The sequence below is a fragment of the Sander lucioperca genome, chromosome 7 (assembly GCF_008315115.2).
Source record: "Sander lucioperca isolate FBNREF2018 chromosome 7, SLUC_FBN_1.2, whole genome shotgun sequence".
NCBI classification, from domain to species: domain Eukaryota; kingdom Metazoa; phylum Chordata; class Actinopteri; order Perciformes; family Percidae; genus Sander; species Sander lucioperca.
The window spans coordinates 22076262-22101235 of NC_050179.1; the positions used below are offsets into that span (position 1 = coordinate 22076262).

The 24974-nt window shown below is 41.0% G+C and overlaps 1 protein-coding gene and 1 long non-coding RNA gene across 2 annotated transcripts; one reads left to right on the forward strand and one right to left on the reverse strand.

Annotated features, from left to right (window-relative positions):
* On the reverse strand, positions 1-7962 carry cav2 (caveolin 2). Its single transcript, XM_031279912.2, has 3 exons — positions 7710-7962; positions 7190-7377; positions 1-3085 (listed from the first exon to the last, which is right to left on the reverse strand). The coding sequence occupies exons 1-3, from the start codon at positions 7857-7859 to the stop codon at positions 2935-2937; spliced, it is 489 nt and encodes a 162-aa protein (XP_031135772.1). The 5' UTR covers positions 7860-7962; the 3' UTR covers positions 1-2934.
* Positions 5184-24154, forward strand: LOC116036394. The gene is made up of 3 exons (XR_004101591.2): positions 5184-5201; positions 10306-10308; positions 24047-24154. It is a non-coding gene; the product is annotated as an uncharacterized LOC116036394 (long non-coding RNA).
* The last annotated feature ends 820 nt before the right edge of the window (positions 24155-24974 follow it).

Genomic DNA, 24974 nt, shown 5'->3' on the forward strand with positions numbered 1-24974 from the left:
TCTTGAGGAAAAAAAATGTCTTTATTTTGGTCGTGAAGAACACATTTGAGCATGTTAAAGCAAAAGCTCCAAAACGAGTATTACAAAGCAACAGATAAAAAAGATTGAGGAAATAAAATTATTGTTTTTTACTGGCAGATGCATGTCACATTATGATTTATTTATGTGGGGTTGATTAGTGCTGCATGGTGTTCCAGAGGAGAGAAAAAGCTTTAGCTACACACCTGCGTCTTCCACTATTGCACAACCCTACCTTGAATCTCCTCTCAGAGTTGAAAAACTAAACACAGCTAATTGGCATGCAGCTTGTCAGCAGTCTAACATCTGTGAAAGGATTAAAAAGCTCTGACAGAACTGCTGCCTTCAGTTGTCAGCTGGAAACAAAACATCTCGTCATACAGTGTCTATCTTTCATTGTGTCAGAAGGCAAATCTGTCAGTCTTTAAGTTTAGAAGTTCAGGAGGTTAGCTCGGACCTCGCACTGCAATGTTGACTAACAAGTTGGATTGGTTGAAAAGGCAAATGTAAATGTGTCTCCCTTTTTCCTAGAAAATCTGCATAATCCCCTCAAACTGCATACTTTACTGTAACTGTAACAGGATTATTGGTTCATATGCTCACTTTGTGACAATCTGTATTTCAGTACAATGATAATTCATCTTTATTTCCTGAAATCATATGTTGGAATAGCACTTTACCATGGCAGCTTATTCTGTTTTTTGGGGAGATTGTCTGGAACAACACATTTAGCCATGACCAGTCATGCCTTACAATGGGTTCATATACTGTAATGTAAAAGCTGTCACTTGCAGTGAGGAACACACAGAGATTTATCAGCCAAGCCTGCAGCGCTACTGAACTTTATAGCTGCTTTTAGTTCATTAATTTGGTTTTAACAGCACTTTTGCTGAATGATTCACTCTCTGTGACCTCAGCAACCCTGTTTCAAGAAGCAGCAGGCAGCTGTTTTGACACTGCCTGTCCAGCACCAAATGGCAGACAAAGTTAGCAACGAGCTACTAATGAAAGTGGCACATCTAGGATCTGAACAACCAGATGTTTCTCAAGAGAAAAAAGGATCACAAAAACACTCCAACATGTTGTATGTGTCTGTTTATCTGACGTTGGTTTGCACTTATGACAAATCAGTATCAATATATACCTGACACTCAGCTCCATACACTGATTCTCTCTATGTCAACTTCTAACCCCAACCCTAACCCTAACCCCAACCCTGCGTTTTAACCCCAACCTAGTTTCGCTTTGCCAGACCATCCACACGCTGCCGAGTGGATGAGTCTGAGTGGTCTGGCTAGTCCACATAGCATTCCAGGATGGGAGAAAAACCTGCTCTGGTTTATTGGCATTTCTTTAAACCAACCACACTCCACACCGAGCCGTTGTAAAATAGTCGTGCAAGAGAAAACTCAGATTGGACAGATAGTCTAGCTAGCTGTCTCAATTTAACATGCAGAGATCTGAGGAGCAGTTAGCCATAGTCCTCATAAATCCACCGGAGTTTAAAATTACAACACAAAGAAAGAGGAAGGAAACGGACATTGGCGAAAATACATGCATCCGGCGGAATTTCCAGCTGCACCAGAGCAATCCCGGAAGTGGAACATCGAGGATATAGACTAACCCCAACCTAACCCTAATGTTTAGATTGTACAGCTCATAGCAAGTGGGAACTGCACAGGCTTGTACCTGAAACTCAACTTTTATCAAGTCCCCTGCAAAGAGGAAAAATAATGGTTGATCCTTTCTGGCTATAGAAATATTCCAAAACCCAGATACTAACTCCCAGTGCTGAAGCAAACAACAACCTCTAAATTAAATATGCATGTACAGGACTCTCAGCTCAACCAAACACAGTACGACATGTGGGACGCCTTCAACACACTACATTTACTCAACTGAAGTCCTCTTTTGTCAGATACCGCCAAATGTTGAGAATTGGTCGTCGCATAAATAATAAATTAGAAAGCCACCCTTTCAAAGATATCCAATCCTGTTTTTTTTGACAGTTAAAATAACATGTTAAAACAACTCTATTATGTATAGCTTTCATTCATAAAAAAGCAAATGCCCAATATTATTGCCAATGCACTGTGAAATCAACACAGCAGACAGTACAATAAGCCTGAAAATGTGCAACAAGCCGCATCTTAGCATTTAATATTCATGTGAACTCCTCTGCGACTCTAATTCACGTTATTATATTCAACTTCTAGCTGAATTACTTGCAATATATACAATATATGAAAAAGCAGAAATATTACATCTCTCAGCAAGTATGTTTGACTTAACAACAATGTTACACTCCTCCAACTGATTCCACGGCTCTCTGAGTCACAAAGTAATGGAATGACAAGAATTTTTTTTTTTTGGTCACAATCAGCAAAACAACTCCATTTTGGGTGGAACACATGAGCTTTTCATAAAATCCCCAAAAGTATCACGATCATATACTTCCCTATAGTGATGTGACTAGTAAACCCTAAAGGACCAAGTGCATGGTTTTGTTGATTTGCAGGTTAAATGACATCACAGCAGGTAGGCTAAAACTGGGGTACATTTGATGAAAAAGTCCTTTTTCTTTAAAGATTTCTAGATAGATAACTGTTGTTTTAACAACCTTCAATGACTATATTCAATATGTATTAAGTTCTTACTAAACATTGAAATATATTCAATTATATGTAACATACAGTAGATTAAGCCCAGCTTTGAAGAGGTCTTTTCCCTGCAAATGATCCATTACTAAGCCTAATTGTTTTGGTAATTTATAGTACTTTATGCAGGACTCTTCAGGATTTCACATTTGACTTTATAAAGAGCTCATGTATTACACTACAAGCATCATTCACTCTCTTTGACTGCAATCTGTCCTACATTTCTGTCTCTGCAGGGGACAGAGAGGTGTCTGCAGCATCAGTACTCTGTGGATTTCATCTGAATGGAGGACAGGCTCTTTCCCATACTGTGGAAGAGCGGTGTTATGAACATGTCTGTCAGACTCCTCCACACTACTTGGACTGATGGTAGGAGCATCATGAGGCTCTGGATCACCGGCATCACCAACCTGGAAGGACGAGATCAAAAAGGTCAACTCAGAACAGATGCTGAGAAACGACGCATTCAGAAAGTCCAATAAATGAGGCTACAATTTTATTTTATCTTGCTTATGTTTGCTTAAATAACATTGTCACTCCTTATAATGTCTCTTGGAGGAGGATTGCAGAGTTTCAGGTTTTTATTAAAGGACAATTCCGGTGCAAAATGAACCTAGGGGTTATTAACACATGTGTACCAAGTCGTACCGAATCAAATGTTTCTGTAGCTTGAAACAAGCTAGCGCGAATCGCTGATTAGCTTAAAGCTAGGCATTTGCGGCACTGGTAGAGTAAAAATAAATACCACAAGGCTCAAAATAGCACCACACTTCCACGGTAGCATAATGAGGGTCCCTACATGTAAACCGAAGCATTGAGAACTTTGTAAGTGTACAGAGTTTATTAAAATGATAGTTTATAAAGACATTATCTTCGGGTATACAGGCAATCGCCATCTTGGGAGAACAAACACGATCAGTCGAACGACGAATGCCCTGCCTGAGCTATGTTACTGGTTACTGGTTGCACGGCGTTTGGGGTTCAACTGTTCGAGACTGTTTTCCCAAGATGGTGATTGCCTGTATACCCGAAGGTAATGTCTTTATAAACTATCTTTTTAATAAACTCTGTCTGTACACTTACAAAGTTCTCAATGCTTCGGTTTACATGTAGGGACCCTCATTATGCTACCGTTGAAGTGTGGTGCTATTTTGAGCCTTGTTAGTGGTATAAAATAGCGATTTATTTTTACTCTTCCAGTGCCCCGAATGCCTAGCGTTAAGCTAATCAGCGGTTCACACTAGCTTGTTTCAAGCTACATACACATTCGATTACCATGAAAACATATCCCAGAGAAAGGGTGACTCAGTACACATGTGTTATTAACCCCTAGGTTCATTTTGCGCTGGAATTGTCCTTTAAGCACCTTCAATGTTCAAAAAGCATTGTTTTCACCTAGTCTTGCTTTGCCAGACCCTCCTCCAAAGTGCTCTTGAGGAGGGTCTGGCTACTCCCATTCGGGGATGGGAGGAAAACGTGCTCTGGTTTATTGGCATTTCTTTAAACCAATCACAATCGTCTTGGGCGATGCTAAGCACCAGAGAAAAGCCGCGGTGTCGCTGCAAAATAGAGATAGAGAGAGAGAAGGGGAAGACATGCAGGAAATCGTCACAGGTCGGATTTGAACCCTGGACCTCTGCGTCGAGGCATAAACCTCTCAGTATATGTGCGCCTGCTCTAGCCACTGATGTGTTTCTGTATCAATTTATGGTGCAAATGTCTTTCATTATTATTATCATTTTTAATATTTCTCCTGTATTGTTCAAAACTTTCTGGATATTGAAAACTTCACACGTGAGAAAGAAACGAGATGTGCGCTGCAAGGTTAAGATGGTATGGTCTGCTATAGGGGTCTCTGAAATCTTTGGGAAACATTCATTTACAGGTAAAAAGGATATATGATTGTTTTGAGCCCCTTAAACGGTTATTTTTAACTCGTTTTGGGTTTGTCTTTTATATTTTTTAATTCTACCTCTCTAAATATTGGGGGGGACATATCCCCTGCATCCACCCCAAAATTTACACCTATGCCAGCAGCTCATGGATGCTGCTGATGGATAAAGTTTGAATCTTTATATCCACAGCTACTTCAACTCTCTTTCCTACTGTCCAAAAACAAAGCAATGTGAATGTTTGTACGATCTATGACGCTACAATTTATTTAAGAGTAGATCTTTTCTTTCCTCCATTATCATTCTAGGGCAGGCTGTTACATAGTATCATTATGGATAGTATCACTATATCATAATGGGGGGTCTGGGTGTCCTCCCCCAGGGAAGTTTTAAGCATCAATGACTTCATTTCCTGTATTCAGATACACTTTTATGCACCAATTTACGGTGGAAATACCTTTATTTAGCCTATGTGAAGAAAAAAACACAGATGACAATTCAAAATATATCAAAAATATAATGGAAAGTATGTTGATGTGTGTCATTGGGCATTTTTAAGTGGGTATATGGAAATCCTGGAGCTTTCTTGGTGGGTATACTGCGTATACCTGCGTATAAAATAGACTACACCACTGTAGGATAAGTTTTTGTATATTATACGAACCCATTCATAAGAATGTGTTGTCTAGGAGAGCATCATTTGTTATCTCTAGCATCTGTTTTTGGGATGCTGCCATTTCACCCCTTGTTTAACCTGTCGGGCATCTATGCTGATACTCCCTGTATGTTTCTGCAAAAAGTATTGTGACACTTTGTCTTCACAACAATTTAGAGATAAGAAAAAAAATACATATAATATAATGTTATTACCAGGCCCAAATGAAATCTGACGATTTATTTTCAGTTTTCAGCGGTGATCCAGAATGAATATTTTTAGCCCCTGGTTATTACTAAAGGCATAACCTATATGAATATACATGTTTTGGGTGCATTTGCATCTGTAAATGAATGTCTAAAGAACTGTATCATATTGTTAGAGTCTTGCAGCTTGTGACCTTCACTCCAATGTATTACATGAAATAAAAAGGTGTGTTGTGGAAACTTTGATTGTATTGATTTTATTGTATGGCTGTCTTCTCATGTTTTATGTCTTTTAATTTGTCTTATTTGCATTTTTAGCCTGTGAGAGTTATTTACTTTATGTCTTTTACTTCTTCTGTACAGTAACAGCACTTTGGTCAACTTTGGTTGTTTTAGAGTGCTCTATACATATACATATACATATATATATACATATACATACAAAACCTTTGGCTAAATAGCGACCTCTAAAATACTGCTGGTTCTGTGGCGTTGGAGCTTCAAATCAGATGCCTGCAGTGTGCCATAGAAGAATCAACTGAGGCGCGTCAGTTATCGCTTTCAGGGCGTTTGGGCCTTATACAGCACTTTGGTCAACTTTGGTTGTTTTAAAGTGCTCTAAATAAAGTTTGATTGATTGATTGATTGATTGAAGCTGTGTCCTCCTTTGAAGCAGCAGCCCTCTGTGTGAAGTCCCTTCTTGACATTCCACGCATACAGTATTGACCAGCTCAGCGTCACCACTCAGTCCTCCATTGATGAATACCTGCGGTGGATTCCTCCTTCAAACACAGTGGTTGAAGGCATCATCCTGAGCTTGTGACCTACCTCAGGTGAAAGGTTATGTGAAAGTAACTGCATGATCTGAAGAATGTCCCACTCTGGTCTGCAAATAGGCCTGTGTGTATTGCTGCTAGAATGCCAGCTATCCCGGCAAAGGGCATGGGGCGTTTTTTTCCCCAGCACTACCAGTGGACCTCAACATTCCTCCCAACTTTCCATAGTACATAATGGGAGCTCTTGGGCAGAAAATGTTGTTTCATCAAGTGTTAATAAATGGACTCTTTGGGTTGTGGTTGGGAACGTATGCGTGTGTTGCATGATTTGTTCGGAAACCTGAAGGCATCTGGTTTAACTTGATGCAGGCACATATAGCCGACATAAGCATGACATCATTATCCAAATAAAAGTATCAAAAACAAAACGCTGAGAAAATGTTTCAACGTCATACTCCATGTGAGGTTAAAAAAATAACTTATCTCAATGTTTGCCTAAAGAGCCAGAACAAGTATGCTGGAAAGTAGCAATGTGGCCCCTGAGGGAAAGTCACATAATGCTTCCACAGACATTTAAACTGCATTTTTGGTGCTCAAAACAAGGTTATAAGTTATATTATCATACTTTAATTGTATTTTACACATGCATGTATAACTATAATATTCATATCCTCTTTATATTGGGAGTTTTGCATCACTCAGTACAAGTTGTATGATGACCTTTTGTATATTCTTTCTTAAATCTTTCATATCACTATCATATAATATGTTTATTGGAACTTTTAATCTCTTTGGAGTACCTTCTATAGATTTACTTGCTGAGTATTCTGTGTCATGGCATCGCTATGATATTTTTGTGTGCTACTTTCTGTCGAAAACCCATAGTAGTTTCTTGTGAGGGAAATTTTTTGGCACTGTGCCAGATGAGCCAGGCTAAACACAACACCAAACAGAGACATGAAAGTTGAGAGGAACTTCTCCCTACCAGATGTGGATGCAGCTGAGCACCCCGAAGACCAGTCCAAGGATGAAAGCCATGGGCACGGCCAGCAGCGTGGTCAGCAGGCGGTAAAAGATGAATTTGACCAGCTCAAACGCAGCGTGGCTTCCTATCCACACTTTGTCGAAGCTGTGTGTAGAGATGGGCTCTGCGATGACATCTCCAAAATCAACCTGTCAGATCACACAAGTCAGTGGCACACACACACACACACACACACACACACACACACACACACACACAGTGAGCGTTATATATATCTATATATATATATATATATATAAAAACATTCAACACTGGCAGGAAGGATTTTGGAGATGATGGATTGACGCGCAGGCAGCGACTTCCAGGTATTCAAAATACAGATTACCAATCTCACAGTTTGTTACATGGAAACAATAAGGTCACGATACTTGGTAAGTGTAGATAATTCAACTTGACAACCGCTTCTTTATAGTTTCACTTTCAAAGAGAGATTCCGCACGATGTAGGCTACAGACTTTACCTTCAAATGCGCGTTGATATCGTTTGGATCTCGGTCCGGCTCCGCTGTATAAACTTTCCCCTTCTTCGACAGAATGGGTTCTATCGATCTGTTAAACTCATCTTCGTCCATAATTATATTGCAGTCCGATTTTTCCTTTTCTAGACCCATGTTGTCGAGTCAGAGGACAGACGGTGCAGGGAGAGCCGCTGGTGACGGTGCGCTGTGCACTGTGCGCCGGACTGAGCGCCACCCCGCCCCGTATGGAAAGCAGCGCAGCGTGGGGCCAAGGAGACACAACAAGCTCAAAGTCACATCCCCGGGGTCGTTTTAAGAGCTCAGTGATGACTGACACTACTGTTCAGTGTACTGGCCTCCAGACAGTCATGAGCAATGGAGACCTCAGCTGAACACACCAACCCTCTTCATGTGATTAAACAGCAGCAGAACCTGCAGGCATTTTTCTCTTTTTAAAACTAAAGGACTAATATTTTAATGAAGTGGTTAGCTAAGTGGAGACATTTCTTTTTCTTACATAGGCTACAGTAAATAGTGATGTTTTGGAAAATGTAACAAACCTGCACTTTTGTGATTGTGATTGTGTAGAAAACATCAGTTAACGATTTCCCCCCTGCATTCCTTTCATTTTGGAAAGAAACACCCTCATGCTTATTTTCAAAACACCTTATAGCCATAAAAGCCTGGTTATTATTGTTGCTGTATAGCTGAACACACTGTTCTACCCGTTGAGTAGATTTAACACAAATGTTTCTGTTTTAGTCTGCATGGATGGCTGTTTTGTGCTCTGAACACGCCGGCCAACATTGTTAGAATAACTGCAGGTCCTCAGATGCCTAAACAGAAACTGTGACAGGAAGACATTTTCCTCAGGCAGCCGGTGTTTCACATGGAGCTCAACTGTCTGAGGACAGAGGTCCAATCTGACCCCATGAGCCCTCAGCAACATATCCTTATGATGTTTGTCGACATGAGATGGTTATGTTGTATTTATTAACTCTCCCGTTGTCCTCGGATCCAATTTGACCCATTTTGTAAAATTTCTATATCAGAAACATGGGTTTCTTTCAACCAAATTGCCCAAAAATAACATGGATGGTTCCATACAACGCTCTTCGCAAGTACAATTAATGATTACGTTCATAGAAGTTTGGGTGGTTTATTCAATTGTATGACAATTGTGATTATGTGCTGCCCTTAGATTTGTTTTAAGTATCCTGACTTAACTTTGACATATACCCATGTGTGATTATCCATCAAATGTGATCCTCTAATCTTAACAATTAGTCAAAAATAATTCATCATTTCTGCTTTTCTAACTAAAAAAATAGGTATAATTTCACATAAATGAGGTTTATTGACCATTAATTAGTTGGACTAAAGTTTGGCTAAGAAGATGTAACACAGAATTGGGTGATCATTTAAACTTCATGCGTTATAAACAGGCAAACAAGACTAAGTGCACGGTCGACGTAAAGACAATACGAGGGTTGAGACTGTGTTAGCTTATAGAGTCATGATACTAAGATTTTTGTTTTCGTGTTTGTGCTTGCCGTTGGTATTCCGCAAAATGTCATTGTGACATCAAACTGTGTTTTCAGAGTTCCTGAAAAGATAATATTTTGGAATTTTTACTCTACAACAATTTTGAGTGTATCTTATGTTGAAAAAACAAGATGACTCATACCTGCGGCTGTCAGGTAAACTTACTGGAGTAAAAAGTGCAACATTTCCCTCTGAAATGAATACTTGGTGTAGAATTATAAAGTCTTCCAAAAGGAAATTACTCAAGTACCTGTAAGCTAAGATTTGTATTTACAGGGAGTACTGTACTTAAAGGTGCTGTAGGTAGGATTGCGAAGATCCAGGACTTAGCCAAAAAATTTGAACATCGACAACTTCTCAGTCCCTCCCCCCTTTCCGCTAAAGCCCCAAACGATCTCCTAAGCCCCTCCCCCCACAAGGGAGAATGAATGCGCGTGCATGAGCAGTGATTCACACGCAGTTAGACACCCCCCCTGGCCCTGATTGGTGCATGCGAACAGGGAGCAGTGGATTTTTGCAAATCACACTACAGGCTGTAAGTGGTGCCAGAGGAGCCAGATTTTCTTTTTAAATGATCTGCTTCATGTAGTTCTACTGGAACATAAGGTCAGTTTCAGCAAATATGACAGAAAGTTAGTTTTATAAGTCTTACCTACTGCACCTTTAAGGAACAGAGAAGACCACACCTATTCTTTTTCTGTTGGATGTAGGTAAATCGCTCTTCAAGCATTAGGGGGCACAGAGAGTGGGACGTGATATTGACAAGTGTCGCAAGAACAGGGAGAAGTGGAAAGTTGAACATTTTTAAGATATAGAGATTTCCTCTAAAAACAATGTATAGACTAATACAAAAGTAATCCCTCTTAATCATCACTTATGACCCACTAGAAGTGTGTTTTGGTGTCTGTATCTGCAGAGAATGTGCCCTCTGCCTGTATTGTCTCATTTATTTTTATTTTCATGTGTGCGTGACGCTTCTGGGCGGTAACAAAGAGCCTTTGGGCCCCACGTGGGTGTGTAACCCCAGCCATTGACATGACATGACAGTGAGCAGGGTGTTCGCCTCTAAAAAGATTAGCTAAAGACGATGAAGTGGTGGGCCAGGATGTTTTGTCTACAGAGAAGACCCCACTTTTATGCACCTCTTGCCTCCAAGATTACAGATACATTCATATATGAAGTACTTACAGAAGGAAGGTTGCAGCTGCTAAGCTTCAATGACAAAAAATGAATTCTTGTAAAAAAAGAATTTCAATAATTAATAAAAGTTTTATTTATTCACGTCCAGTAAAAAAAATGTCAGTGCAGCTCTTGCGTGATGAAGGTTTAGTACTGAAAGGTTGCCATTAAATTTATCTTTGCAGGTTAGACAGTGTGCGGGAGTTTTTCTTTGTCCCTCTCCTACGCACCTGTCTTATGTGATTAGTCTATATCGACGATGTTTAATTTCCGGGATTGTTCAGGTGCCGCCGGAAATTCGGCCGGACGTCCCTCATTTAAGCCTGATGTCAGTCACCTTCCTCTTTCTTTGTGTTGGCGGTTTAATCTCTGGTGGAGTTCTGAGGACTCTGGTTAACTGCTCCTCAGATCTCTGCAGGGTAAATCCAGACAGCTAGCTAGACTATCTGTCCAATCAGATTTTTCTGTTGCACGACTAAAACAACTTTTGAACGTGCACGTTCCACCAAAACCAGTTCCTTCCCGAGGCTATTTTGCAGAGGCACCTTTGCTTCGTCCGGCGCTTATCGCCGCCCAAGACGATTGTGATTGGTTTAAAGAAATGCCGATAAACCAGAGCACATTTTTCTTCCATCCTGGAATGTATGTGTGGATTAGCCAGACCCTCCTCTGCAGCGCTATGGAGGAAGGTCTGGCAATGCGAGACTACATGTAATAGATATTTTTTTATTCCAGTGCAGCTCTGCAAAATGTTTGTCTCACTAAAAGGCCAACCCGGCTGCAGTCCTCTGCACTTTGCATCTCATTTGTTGATGTGGCAGGTCCAGCATCCTGCCTATTGATGAGCAACCTGTAAACAACACCCTCTTTTGTTTAAACACCAGGGCCTGGACATTACGCACAGAGGCAAAAAAAAAGTAGGCCAGGACGGTGAGTGACAGCAAAGCAGAAACACAGCAGGCGGAACAGAGGCATGCTGGGCATTCAGAGCGATTGAGGTGATCCCTGGCTCCGAGCACAGCGGCAATACAACACCACAAAACTCCTGGATTAACACACAGAGAATGATTCTGACAGACAAGCATTCAGTGAGGGGGCTAGACCTGGCTGGCTGGCCTGAGGGTGAGGTGGGGGAGAGGCGAGAGGACAGTGTTGACATGAGAGTATGTGAGTGTGTAAACGAGAGAGCGGCAGAGGAAGTTATTGCCTTTAGTTTATGTTACAGTTTGGATACCAATGGTGTGATGGGATTTTAACAAGATGTTTGCTCAGCCAGCGGCAGGGCCTAATAAGGATGCAGATATTGGTCACTCAGTCTGCCCAAAAGGTTGGGCATATTTCAACAAATAATGGTGACTAGAAATTTGGAAGTAGAAGTCCCCACAAGTCAAAATTTCTCTTTGGCCCATAGTTATGGTCCCCAGAGGATGTTTTCTTAAGTTTTGGTGGGCCTCTGATCTTCTGTAATCAGAACAAAATGACCACCTAGACTCAAGAAATATTAGAATAAAATATGCAGATTGCCATGAATTATAACAGAGCATACACTCTTTGCAATTTAGCCATTCAATTAAAGGTGCTCTAAGTGATGCTGGGTGATGGCACTTCTTGTTGACGTTCAAAGTATTTTCAAACAAAATGAGGCTAGCTCGCCCCTCCCTCCTCCTCATCCCGTCCCCTCCCCCTCCCTTCTGTGCTTCCGTGCACTAACCCCCCCAACCCCCCTCAAATCCTTCTTGTCGGTTATTGGCTGGAACGCTGTAAGACTGTTTGTTATGTTTCTTGGTGCAGGTTGGCCAGTTTGTTTTTGTTGCTGTTTGTGGAGTTTTTTTTTCACAGTGTGTTCAGGGGACAGGCAGCTCGCGGATAGTGAGGAGATGTTTGCTGTATGTGACAAAAAAATGTTGTAGCCCAAAAAATGCGTGACATCGCTTAGAGCACCTTTAACTTTTCTCTAGTCTATATCCACGACGTTCCACTTCCGAGATTGCTCCGGTGCCGAAAACAAGTTCCTTCCAGCTATTTTGCAGCAGCACCTTGGCTCCTTCTGGTGCTTAGTGCAACCCATGACGATTGTGATTGGTTTAAAGAAATGCCAATAAACCAGAACACGTTTTTCTCCCATCCTGGAATGCTGTGTGGACTAGCCAGACCCTCCTCCGCAGCGCTATGGATGAGGGTCTGGCATGCAAGACTACGCAAAACACAAATGCGAAGTACATTCATATTCATTGTTCACAAAGAACAACTGGTAAAATCAGGGATTCAAATATGTTAAAGACATTCTTGTATACAATAAATAGACTGCTAACTTTATTTTGTTCCCAATTTAGCTTAAGTTTCAGTTTAAAGTGCAGTATTTGTATTTGTCTGCAGGTGTTGAGTGTTGCTACAGCTCGACTATAGTACAGGCGTCACCGGCTGACCTTCTTCTGGCCTGCGAGCCCTCTCGATCCTGCAGGTAATGAATTCACCAAACAGTCACATTCCAGGACATCCCGGCTAGCATTCCCTTGAGGAGCAGCGTGGAACGTTTCCTTATTTGATGGGGAACAAATGCATATTTGTCCAAAAGTTTCCAGGGGGAACAATGATATCAGCGCACCCACAGTGCACAGGGATTTCCTGTGCGTGCGTTACACCCAAAGGACCCTCATCTCTAAGGTCTGAAACACACATCTCCTTAATGTCGTGTTTGTGTCTTTTCTTGTGTGAACACTGCGTGTGCTTGCGTTCAAACATGTATTTATGTGTGTGCAGGTGTGTGAAGATGTGTGCAGGTGTTTGTACTCACTGTACGTGAGTTCAAAGGAAACACCCAAACTTTCCTTCACTCTTCATCTCAGGACATGTTTTTGCATTCCAACACTCAAATGAATTAAAAATGTTCTGACTTAATCTCAGATTTCATCATACAATAGTTTGAAAGGAATCAAGACAAAGACAGAATAGAACAGAAAAGAACTGTACGCAGAATAGAAGCAAATCCGTCACAGAAAACCGTAGATCACATCTTCGAAACTTGCTAAGCTAGGACACGTTTAATATAAAGAATGCATTCCCCAGATAATGAAAGAAATGACTTCTAGCTTTTTTTTTTAATTCATTGTAGAAAATCAACTTAAATCATTTAGAAATTTGAATCATGATAATTTGGTAGGCAATAAATCATGGATTTGGCTCAGATTTGAGCCAAACCAGAAACATAAATGTGTGAAAGATATGATAAATGAGACCCAGACTGGCTTAGACTCGGAATTTCCACCACTGTGAAAAAATGAATGTATGTCAGTTCAAATTTATTTATGGGAAGATTTATCTAATGGAGCACGTTAGTCTTACAGAGGAGCAATACAGATACAAACATACAGTATACTGTAAAAGCAGAGCTTGTGTGATGATCTGTGTCTATGTACATGTGTGTGCACATCTATATTTGTGTAGGAGTGTGCACACACACATACGCGTACACACTCACACACACACACACACACACACGCACGTACACGCACGCACGCACGGACGCACACACACACACACACACACACACACACGCACGCACGGACGCACAAACACACACACACACACACACACACACACACACACACACGCACGTACACGCACGCACGGACGCACAAACACACACACACACACACACACACACACACACACACACACACATGTTCTTTGGTATATTTATCTTTATCCATGTAGTGCTTGTATGAGGTTATCTGTTTACATTCTGCCATGATTCTGTTTGTGAACACCTGCATGTGTTCTGTGTGTATTTATTTCTGTTGCTTCTGGGCTTACACATGGACACAAGCGTCTGTTATGGAGAGCCAGAGGTTGCTGACTGTCCTGTATCCTGTGGATCACAAGTTTGATCCCACCTGAAGTGATAATCTTTTGGTTAAGTGCATCAGATCATTATCTAAAATGTTTTGGGGTTTAGGGCAGAAGAGGCGGTGTGAACCAGACTTGCCGCCTGGCATACCAGGCCATAGTGGCCATTTTCTCTCTGATGCTGCCGTCTCTGCGAGTGACTCATGCAAATTCTTTCCAGTAACAATGAATATTGCTTTCTGGCACAGAGCAGCTGGTAAAGAATTGGGCCTGGTAAACAAAGAAAATGACCCTAGCTACATCAAACCAAGGTTTTGTATGTGTCAGTCTGCCACAGCGAGAGGCGCCATTAAAATGGAATCAAGCACCCCTGACTTATAAATGTTATTTAAATAGCTGGGAAATATACATAAGAATCAATACAGCTGTGATAAATAAAAGGGAATAAAAGCACCAACAAGTCCTCCAAACCATAAGATGATATAGGTTGTTTATTCCTAAATTAGCACCCCTAGCGGCAGCAGGAAATACGACCCACAAGAGTGTTTTCCGTCATATCTAAAGCAGAAAAGGTTTAGAAAAAGATTGTGGTTTGGGTTAAAGTCAGATGTTCACTTTTGGTTACGAACGTGACGCAAAACGTGACGTAGCTTCGTTGGTTCCGTAAAGTAAAAAAAACCTTGCGTTTATTATTAACGGGACACGAACCCCAGTCTCCTGGGTGAAAGTGTGTTGGTTTGACCCATCCCCTAGCCTGGGAAAACCCTGACGAACTTCTGGCAAATTTGAGATTTGCTCTGCAAGTCCGTCTGGCCAAGAGCCCATTCAAGCCCATTTCCAATTTTTCCAAATCGAGGCACCAATCACAACCATTGAGGCGGGCTTTACACGATGCAACATGCTCACTGGTTGAGATATGTTTCCGTCACTCTGCATACGTCATCTCCTTCGTCACTCTGATTGGTTTTCGGTCTATCCAATTGCGTCCAGAAGCATTTGAGCGGCGTCCGTTGGTGATGCCCCTTTGGAAATGGGCTGTGAATGAACCTTCCCCAGACCCACTTTCAGTTACAACCATTGACTGTAACAGTCTATGGTTACAACTGAGAAGGGTCTGGTGTCAACCAGGCTACCATCCCTCCCTCTTTACGCAGAAACTGGCGCTCTTATACTTCCTCAGCTTACTTCCTGCTTTGCTCCTGTCATAATTACTACGGCCACTAGAGGACGCGGACACTATAAGTCGTAATTGCTGCTTGAATATACAACTCATGTGGGCGTTTTTCGGAAGAGGATAGTCTCAAAAGCACAGACTTATGCAAAAGACATAACACGCACAGGCCTATTATATCTCTAATGGCATGCATTGAATATGAGGTCAGTTTCCTACTGTTAAAGAAATAGACAGATGCATTTAGTATCATCTTTACTTGCGTCTCCTGTTTTTCCTGGCAAGTTAACAAGCAATAACTAAAACTGTAAACCTATCTATTTGCGTCTCTTCACTATGGCCAACGTTATTGTTCTCACATCACTGTTCTCAGTCAGTAATGCAGCGAGACAACACCCTTCATCACCCTGGGCAAGGTAACCTGAGAAAAGAGGACACTCATCTTTCATCAGGCAGATACAGTAAATACTGAATGTGCAAAAAAACATCATTGTGGATATACCCTTTTAAAATGTTCACTTCGCTGACATTTTATCATTTTGACACAAAAGCACAACAGTATCATGATTAGATTATTGATCAGCAACAGGGACTTCTTGCTACTCCATGTGCTGACATTTCTTGCTTTTAAAATCTTACTTTCTGGGTCAAATTCTGTTTTAGAATCTGCTAATTGTAACCAAAGTGCTGTTTTTTTGGCACGTACACAAACTCATGTAGCATAAGAGGTGCACTGTAAATCTAAATTTGCACGATATTTCAACAGATATTATGCAACACTGCTGTGTGTGCACGTTGAAATGTGACTGAGTTGCTTAAGAAAATAAGATGCAGACACTGATTTTTCCATACAACACAGCAAGAACAAGAATATTTTGACCAAGTTTTATAAACTACAAAGAAAGTTATAAAGATTTGGGTTTGTAATCTTGACATTATTTAGTCTGAGGTTACCAAAAAAATTAACTAAACTCGAACATCATTAGCTCAGTAATGTGTTTGACTACTCAGCAGCAGTCAGATATTCGCTAGATGACAAATGAACTGAACCGCAGCCTAAGAAATGGAAAGCAGGTTTTTGGTTCATGTTAAATAGAACTCTCATTAGTCTTTATCCACGATGTTCCACTTCAGCTTCTTTTTCTTGCTCCGGTGTCTGTCCAATCTGAGTTTTCTCTCACACGACTAAAACAACTTTTGAACATACACGTTCCACCAAAACAAGTTCCTTCCTGAGGCTATTTTGCAGCAGCACCATGGCTCCGTCTGGCGCTTAGTGCCACCCATGACGATTGTGATTGGCTTAAAGAAATGCCAATAAACCAGAACACATTTTTCTCTCATCTCAGAATACTGTGTGGACTAGCCAGACCCTCCTCCGCAGCGCTGTGGAGGAATGTCTGGCAATGCGAGACTAATCTCTCATGAACAAAAGCTATAACTGCTTGTCAACATCACATTCACACACAGCATCGTACCCTGTCATTGATGCTTGAAGAAATAGCATACTTAAATAGAAGTGAATGCAGATCCTTCAGTGGTAAAAGTACACACAGAGCTCCCCAGACTCAAACACGTACAGTACATGTAGCCCGTTGTCTCTGCACCTCTCTTCCTGCTCAGCCTTCAGATGTGGTGGATGGATGGATGGAGAGATGAGAGGGGGAGAAGGAGGATGTCGGTTTTGGAGGAAGGAATGTCCTGACAGGCCCCGACATACTGAGGCACTGACTGTCACATTTGTTCTAGGCAGTGGAAAAAAATCAACACGCTTGAAAGCCCCTCAAACCATTTTCCAAAATAGCCCAGATCTGTCTCGCAATATGTTGGACGCCATCTGTAAACTGTCACCTGCTGTCAATCTGCCGGCCAATAAAAGATTGGTCTGGCTTCTTTGACTCATTTAAACCCAAATAATTTTTTTTTCACATTTGCAATACAAACAAACGTTATAAAATGGATTATGACTTAAACACAGTCTGAGGTGTCCTAATACAAAAGATATTGGGCGAAGGGGAGACCAAGAAAGCCACAACATGAAGCGATGTTTGCTTCAAAGAGTCTGAGGTGTCCAACTATAGAAAATAACATATTTTACAAAGTAAATGCCTGCGGCTTAAAAGTGCATATATATTGACAGGCGACCAAATGTAACATACCGTAACCTTGAATAATGACTTGAATAATGAATGATTTCTCTGGGTTTGAACATTGTTGGAAACATTTGGGATAATGTTAGTAGACAACTCAACAAAACATACAGGCCTAGCATAGGTATCGTTGATTTTTAGACATTTTAATGCAGAAAAGTTACATAATATATCTTTAAATGTCACTCAGTCAGTGGAGAGATGAAAAATCGTTTCCATAACAGAAACAGATGGAAATGTTTATTAATTAACATTTTCATTTACAGATATTATGGAAATTAACTTAAAACAGAGACTTGAGAGAGACTTAATTCATATACCAATAATGATTAGACTTTTCTAGACAATATAAAAAACTGAAAATCAAATATTGTTGAAAGTTCACTCTTAAACCTGACCTGCTGTCAGTAATAGATTCTATAAAATAAAGGTATTCCTGTATCAACCATGTAAACGACCATGTATGTTACCCTGCTGTCAGTGGCTTCCACACAGGTCGCCTCGGTGCCCATCCGCTCTCTCAGTGACATCATTTCCTGTTGTTTTGTGGGAAGTGGGCAGGCACCATCTGCTGCCATGACGAGTACAAAACAAACATCATAAAAGCCGATGGGTGCAGTTTTCGGTTGCATTATATTTTGATAAACCTGCATGTGTGTGCTTGTCTGTCACACAGGAAGTAAGAGTGAAGCTGCTGAAATCACTCTGCCCTCAGAGCGAGTGGTTTGTTAATAGTTGTAGTGCAGGTAGCCCAAGTAAACCAGAGCTGATTCATGTATAACCATCAGTGTGCCACATGTTGACAAGCCGTCAACCTCAGGCCTCGATCATGTGTCTTCGAGTTTGTTCAAGTGCATTTTGTTTGTAGAGAAGGCACTTTCTCCTGAGCCAAGGGCTGTGACATTTTCACACTTTGACTGATTGTAGAGTTTGTTTTTTTATCCAAAACCAAGGCTTTTGTCCCTGAGAGTTTGTTGAAGCTGTTGGCGAACTTGGATGCAGCCCAGAAAACACCTCTGGTCCAACTCAAAACAACTGTTACCTGGAGTCAGCTAGTTGAATTTTAAATATTGGTGTCGTCTGTCAATTTGTATATTACGAATACAGAATGTATTCATATTAAAATATAATGATCATAATCAAAACATGCTTTGATAAGACTAATTATTGTCATTTTACAGTGTGAATGCTGCACTGAGATGACAGCAGAAATATCTGATGAGAGTTTTGTCAGAAGTGCACCTCATTTAAAGATGCTGCTACATGATGACATGTCACAAAACCAGGTGTCAATGCTTTTCATTTCATTTTCTACGGTACCAAGATCACAGTAAGAGCAATAACATAATAAGTGTCTCCATACATCCATCTTCGTCCGCTTATCCGAGGTTGGGTTGCGGTGGCAGCAGCTCCAGCAGGGGACCCCAAACTTCCCTTTCCCGAGCCACATTAACCAGCTCTGACTGGGGGATCCCGAGACGTTCCCAGGCCAGGTTGGAGATATAATCCCTCCACCTAGTCCTGGGTCTTCCCCGAGGCCTCCTACCAGCTGGATGTGCCTGGAACACCTCCCTAGGGAGGTGCCCAGGGGGCATCCTTACCAGATGCCCAAACCACCTCAACTGGCTCCTTTCAATGCAAAGGAGCAGCAGCTCTACTCTGAGTTCCTCACGGATGAGTGTGCTTCTCACCCTATCTCTAAGGGAGACGCCAGCCACCCTCCTGAGGAAACCCATTTTGGCCACTTGTACCCTGGATCTCGTTCTTTCGGTCATGACCCAGCCTTCATGACCATAGGTGAGTGTCTTCCACTTTAAAAGTTATGTGTTTTATGAATGGGATGTAGTCGCCACACCTGATCCATTTCTTCTCAGCAAGTTTGAGCCACGGGAACAAACTTTGCCCATTGTTTAAAGCAACATACACAGTCTTTTAAAGTTCTTCTTGAACCATGTCACTGATAATGTTAAGGAGCAGAGGCCGACACAGAAAAGTAAGAAGATATGAAATGGGGAATGGAAAGAATTGGACTTGTATTATAAAGAAAATGATGAAATGCAGTTGTAGAACTGTAGTTCAACATGTGATGATTAAGGGTTAACTTCTCTCTTACGGCATCCACACTGACAACTTATACATTGTTGTATTGAGTATTGTGTGGAGCTGTGAATGAAACCATCTACCAAACAGCACTATAGAAAAGTCAGCTATTGTAGCTTTGATCACATAGAAAACTATTGTTTCCAGGAAGCTTTTTGATCCCCTTTCAACATGCCACCCTTTTGTTGGGAGCATCACCCATAAAACTACCACCTGTGATATCATGTGTTGCGTTCAGAACATAAAAATGGAAAATATGACCTCAAGCTAAGCAGGAAAACTGTGTGCACCTGTAAGTACTTTGTCTCCTTTGCTGAAATATAAACACCCAGAATATAGAGACCCAAGGGGGAGAATTATCACTAATGTCTTTGGTTTTACAGGTTATTATGGATTTAGTGAAACTACAAAGTCACTAATGCAGCACTTATCTCAAAGGGAAAACAGCAACAACATAAATTGCGCTGCACCCCCCTCTAATCTTTTGGTAACACCCTGTCATCCCAGTACTGATAGAGATTTCACGCCTTGTACCAAGGGGTTGTAATTTCCACTCACGGATGGCAGACAAAGAATTACTCTCTTAAGTGATGAGTGTTGGCTCCAACCAGGTGGGAGACACTGATGCTTTTCTCCCTCCTTGAAAGTGATATTGGATCACGTGAACGTGAAGGATGACAGCACTGGAAAATATGCAGAGCAGCTGTTGGATCATGCACAGTATAGCCCACTGGTACAATGTTTCTAGTGTTGAGTCACTGAACCACTGGCAACCTTTTTTTCTTTTCTTTGCTGTTATGGAGAAAAACATTTAGGCATGAATACAAAAACATTATAGTTACAGGAAAGCCTATCATCTTTCATTCCAGCAAACCTGAGATATAGATCGTTTGGTGTTATCAGATAACCAAGAAGTAATAAAAAATAAAAAATAGAGGTATAATCTAAATTAAAATGGCCTATTTAAGTAAAAAGTACCATAATGTAAAAGTAAAAAACGTGCATTCAAAATTGTATTTAAGGTAAGTAAAGGTATTGTAAGCATAATGTAATTAAAATGTAACCGTCTTTCTGTAAATTGTGAAAGGCTAACAACACAATTACATTGAACTTAAGAGCAATGATACACACTCTTTCCCAATTCTTTACACACAGAGGTCCAGCTCTGTCAGACAGTGTAGCTCATCTTTATCAAATAAAGTGTTATCAGATAATCTCATCATGCCACCTACTCTGATCTAACTTGTTTTCTAATAAAAAAAAGGCTGTTACGTGTGGATGTCAGACTTCATCTCCAGACATCAACAGCACAGTCAAACCTTTGTGCAAATCGAGCCAAAGGTGAAACTGTTTTTGAAATCATTCAATGGTGCAGCTGCAGATTTTCACAATGCCAGGGACTTAAATGGTGCCAAGTTTCTTCACTCTTGTTCCATATCACTTATTTACTCCACTGTTGCCAAATGATACACTGCACACGGTCTCCTGCCCCTAGTATGTCCTTAACAAAACAATAATATGCCATTTGGAGGGTATGTTAATTCAAGGGGGACTCTAGCCAGGTCAACCATTGTGAGCAATACCAGTTGGTAACAACGCATTATGCAGTATTTTGCGCATACAAACATCATAGCAACATGTCCACAGATAGAAGACGGAAAGTGCTGTGTGTGATTTAATGAGACACAAATAAAACAGAAGTGCTAATAAACAGAATGTTCATACAGCTTTCACTGCTGTTGTTGCATGGAGCAGCCATGTTGGATTGTGATGTTGGGGTTAGTGAGGTCCTTCTGACTTTCCGAATCGGAAATGTGACTTCACGGGGCGTTCCATTTGATATTTCCAACTGGGAACTTGGACATTCCGACTTCCTAGTTTAACTGGAAGGCACTACTTATCACAGTTAAAACCACACTCATTTTGTATCTATCTTTCTTGGCTTATTTGGTGTTTGATCAGGTGTTCCTATTTTTTTGGAAAAATAAGTCAGGTAAAGCCATTTCCACTGCACCTACAGTTGAGCTGATATTGTTGGACATGGTCTAACCAAGTTATTCCCAACTGCAACATAATATTGATACTGAAAAAACATATATACTGTAAGTTTTCAAGGTAAGCAGTTTATCATCAGCCACTTAGCTACTTGATCTGCTGTTTCCTTTAAATTAGGTAACTAAGATGAGTCAAAAACAAACACAAATGTTGCTTATCAGGGGTAATAAGCAAGGATCCAAAGATCTGATAAAAGGCCTAAACTCTGTTATAATAAACAAAATAATCTAACATTGACTTGGGTTGTTTGTTTGTGTGTGATTGAACATGGTTTTATGATTATTGTTGTGACTTTAGGGCACATTATAGTCTGACTGTAGCAATGACACATGGGCTGACCAGAGAGGCACTTGGAGCACACTCGAGCTACTGAAGTACCCTTCTCATGTAATAACAGTGCTGAAATAATGCATGAACCATCAGGGCACAGACATATCCAGCTTGAATAAAAAGGTAAAGATAAATCGAAATGTGAAGGTAAATCACATCACATAAAATCTATAACATTTATAATACATAATGTGTCACGGTGTAGATTTTCCAGGAATAAGGATTATATGAGCTCCGTCGCTCAGGAGGTTCCTGTTACTTCTAACCATAAAGCCTTATTCAAGCTTTTAACCCTGACACAAATATGGGCTGGGTTTGACACACCCAGCTCCTCCATGAGAATCAGCACATCCTCTGCAAGACACACACACACACACACACACACACACACACACACACACACACACACACACACACACACACACACACACACACACACACACACACACACACACACACACACACACACACACACACACACCAAACCACAGCAGCTCTGACTGGAAGCTCTGAATAACTGTTTAAAGATGTCTGCTTTTTTCTTTCTTTCTTTTTTAGCCCTGTATGCTCCATCACCCTCCACCAGGCAGCGGAATGTGAGGGCTTGGCTTTTACTTGGCAAAAACAAGATTTTTGAAACTATGCAACTGACGGATATTTTCCTGACAGATGTGTTGTCATTCTGCTCATTTATGTGAGGCGTGTGGTTGTTTACTTCGGATGCAATAGCCGTAACATAATATGATAGAAGGGCAGAAAAGAAGAGCAAAGACTAGAATTGTTTTTAATACAACTGAACGCAACATCTCTCCCTTGATGGTTCTCCTGTTACGGGTCATGGAAGGCAAATGCCCGTTCATGGATGCATTGGCTTAGAGATGAAAAAACCTTCTGGACAGGCATATCACATACATTCACACCTACAGTATGGGCAATTTGGAGTTTCCATCTCACTTGACCTGCATGTGTTTTGACTGTGGGAGAAAACAGAAGCACCCAGAGGAAACCCACAAAGACACAGGCATAACAGAAATGCTAAAACTGCACAAACAATTTAATGGGTCACTTCACCCAGTTTACAAAAGAAAACTTTCTTACTTTGGTGTAGTGGTATTTAGTCTTGGAAAATACTGCAGATTTCTGCTGCCACCAAAGTACGATGGAGCTGAATGGGGACATTAGACAAGTTGCACAGTTAAGTGCAGCTTGCTAGACACTATTGGCAGTCAAGAACAACGATATTGGACGATTCTTCAAAACCTTGAATTGCGTGTTTTTTCCTCCAATGCCATCGTTTTGGAAAATGTTTTTTTTTTTTTTTTTTTTACAATATCTGTGAATGCAGACTACTATATGGTTAAGAGTGGGGAAGGTTAGTATTTATGGCAATAAAATATGGTTAGGGTTCGGGAAAGACTATGACCCTCAAACGCTACATGGACATCCCGGATGAGCCCCCACTTTTTTTTTATTAACCTGGCTCTAGGTCATGACAAAAAGAGATGGCACAAAATGGCAATAATTTAATGTATTACCCAAAAAGAAGTTTGAACTAAATACAAGTATGAGGTGTGAAAATCAATAACATAGTGGATAGTAGTGGATGTGTGTAATGTATCTAGGGTTTATGATGCAAAAAATACAATAGAACAAACAAAACAGCAACAGCAACAGGGCTTCTAGTGTCGGCAGAGTGGAGAGCGAGCCAAGTTCAGGAAGCTGGGCCTTTCATTTCCTGTGAATCACCGGGCCCAGGTGCTCCAAATCAGGTTGCATCGGCTGACACCTTGGAAACAGTTATGTTTAGGGTGATAGGGTAATTTACCTCGGAATTCGGAAACCAAACCTGGAAATGACGTCACACCCGAGTTGAATGCGTTCCATTTACAAGTCAGATTTTCATTGTTTTCATTAGCTCTAGCCAGGTTAGCCATTGTTAGCAATACCAGTTTATAACAAAACAGTACGCAGTTTTTTGTGCATACAAACAGCATAACAACATGTCCACAGATAGAAAGTGGACAGCACTGTGTGTTCGACTGATTTAGTGAGACACAAATAAGACAGAAGTGCTAATACTGCATGTTACTACAGCTTTCACAACTGTTGCTGCACGGAGCAGCCATGTTGGATTTAAAGCTCGGGGTACTCGGTGGTTGTCCGAGTTCCGAGGTCAGTAAGCAACATCACTCTTGTGCAACGTAAAGAAGATATAAACTCAACAAATGTATATTTTTAGAGTTGCTGACTTTTTTTCTGTGCCTAATGCTGCTGATAACAACCAGACAAATGAAGAAATGGTGTGTCTTTCTGGGTCAGTAATGCTGCAGATAAAACCTTTCAAAACACATTCTTTATTGAGTGCGTAAGTTTCCCTGCTCTCAGTGTACTGAGGTATTCTCATCTCTGAGGTTCTTCCACACCTGACACACACATGGAGGGTGTGGCGAACTGAGGAGCCACGAGCCAATAGATATGCTGGTTTGCTGACAAACACACACACACACACACACACACACACACACACACACACACACACACACACAGTGCCTCGCCGGTAGTTTTCCACAGAAATCTAAGCCCGGGACGTGAATGATGCTTTCACACAAAATGGCCACCGCTGGACGGCTTTCAACACACCACAAAGCTTTCTTTTAACATGGCTGGGGAAATCGTCCTATTTTAACGATGCTACTTTGTAGCAGGGTTTCCCCCTCAAGACAGAGCATGCAGACCAGTCCACTTTCACAAATACAGCACTGCATTGTCTGCAGCTGTCTGCACACATTCTCTCTGTACTTTACTGGTAGATCAATTCGGAGACGTTCGTTTTGATACTCATCCAGTCAATCCATGTGCAGGAGTTTGTCTTGGCGGCATTGATCCAAAGAC

Bases quoted from the DNA above. Each gene is read 5' to 3' on its own strand.
- cav2 (XM_031279912.2), bottom strand. From the start codon at position 7,859: ATGGGTCTAGAAAAGGAAAAATCGGACTGCAATATAATTATGGACGAA. The intron at 7,378-7,709 runs GTAAAGTCTGTA...GTGATCTGACAG, and splicing joins ATATCAACGCGCATTTGAAG to GTTGATTTTGGAGATGTCAT. The intron at 3,086-7,189 runs GTAGGGAGAAGT...TCGTCCTTCCAG, and splicing joins CTCAGCTGCATCCACATCTG to GTTGGTGATGCCGGTGATCC.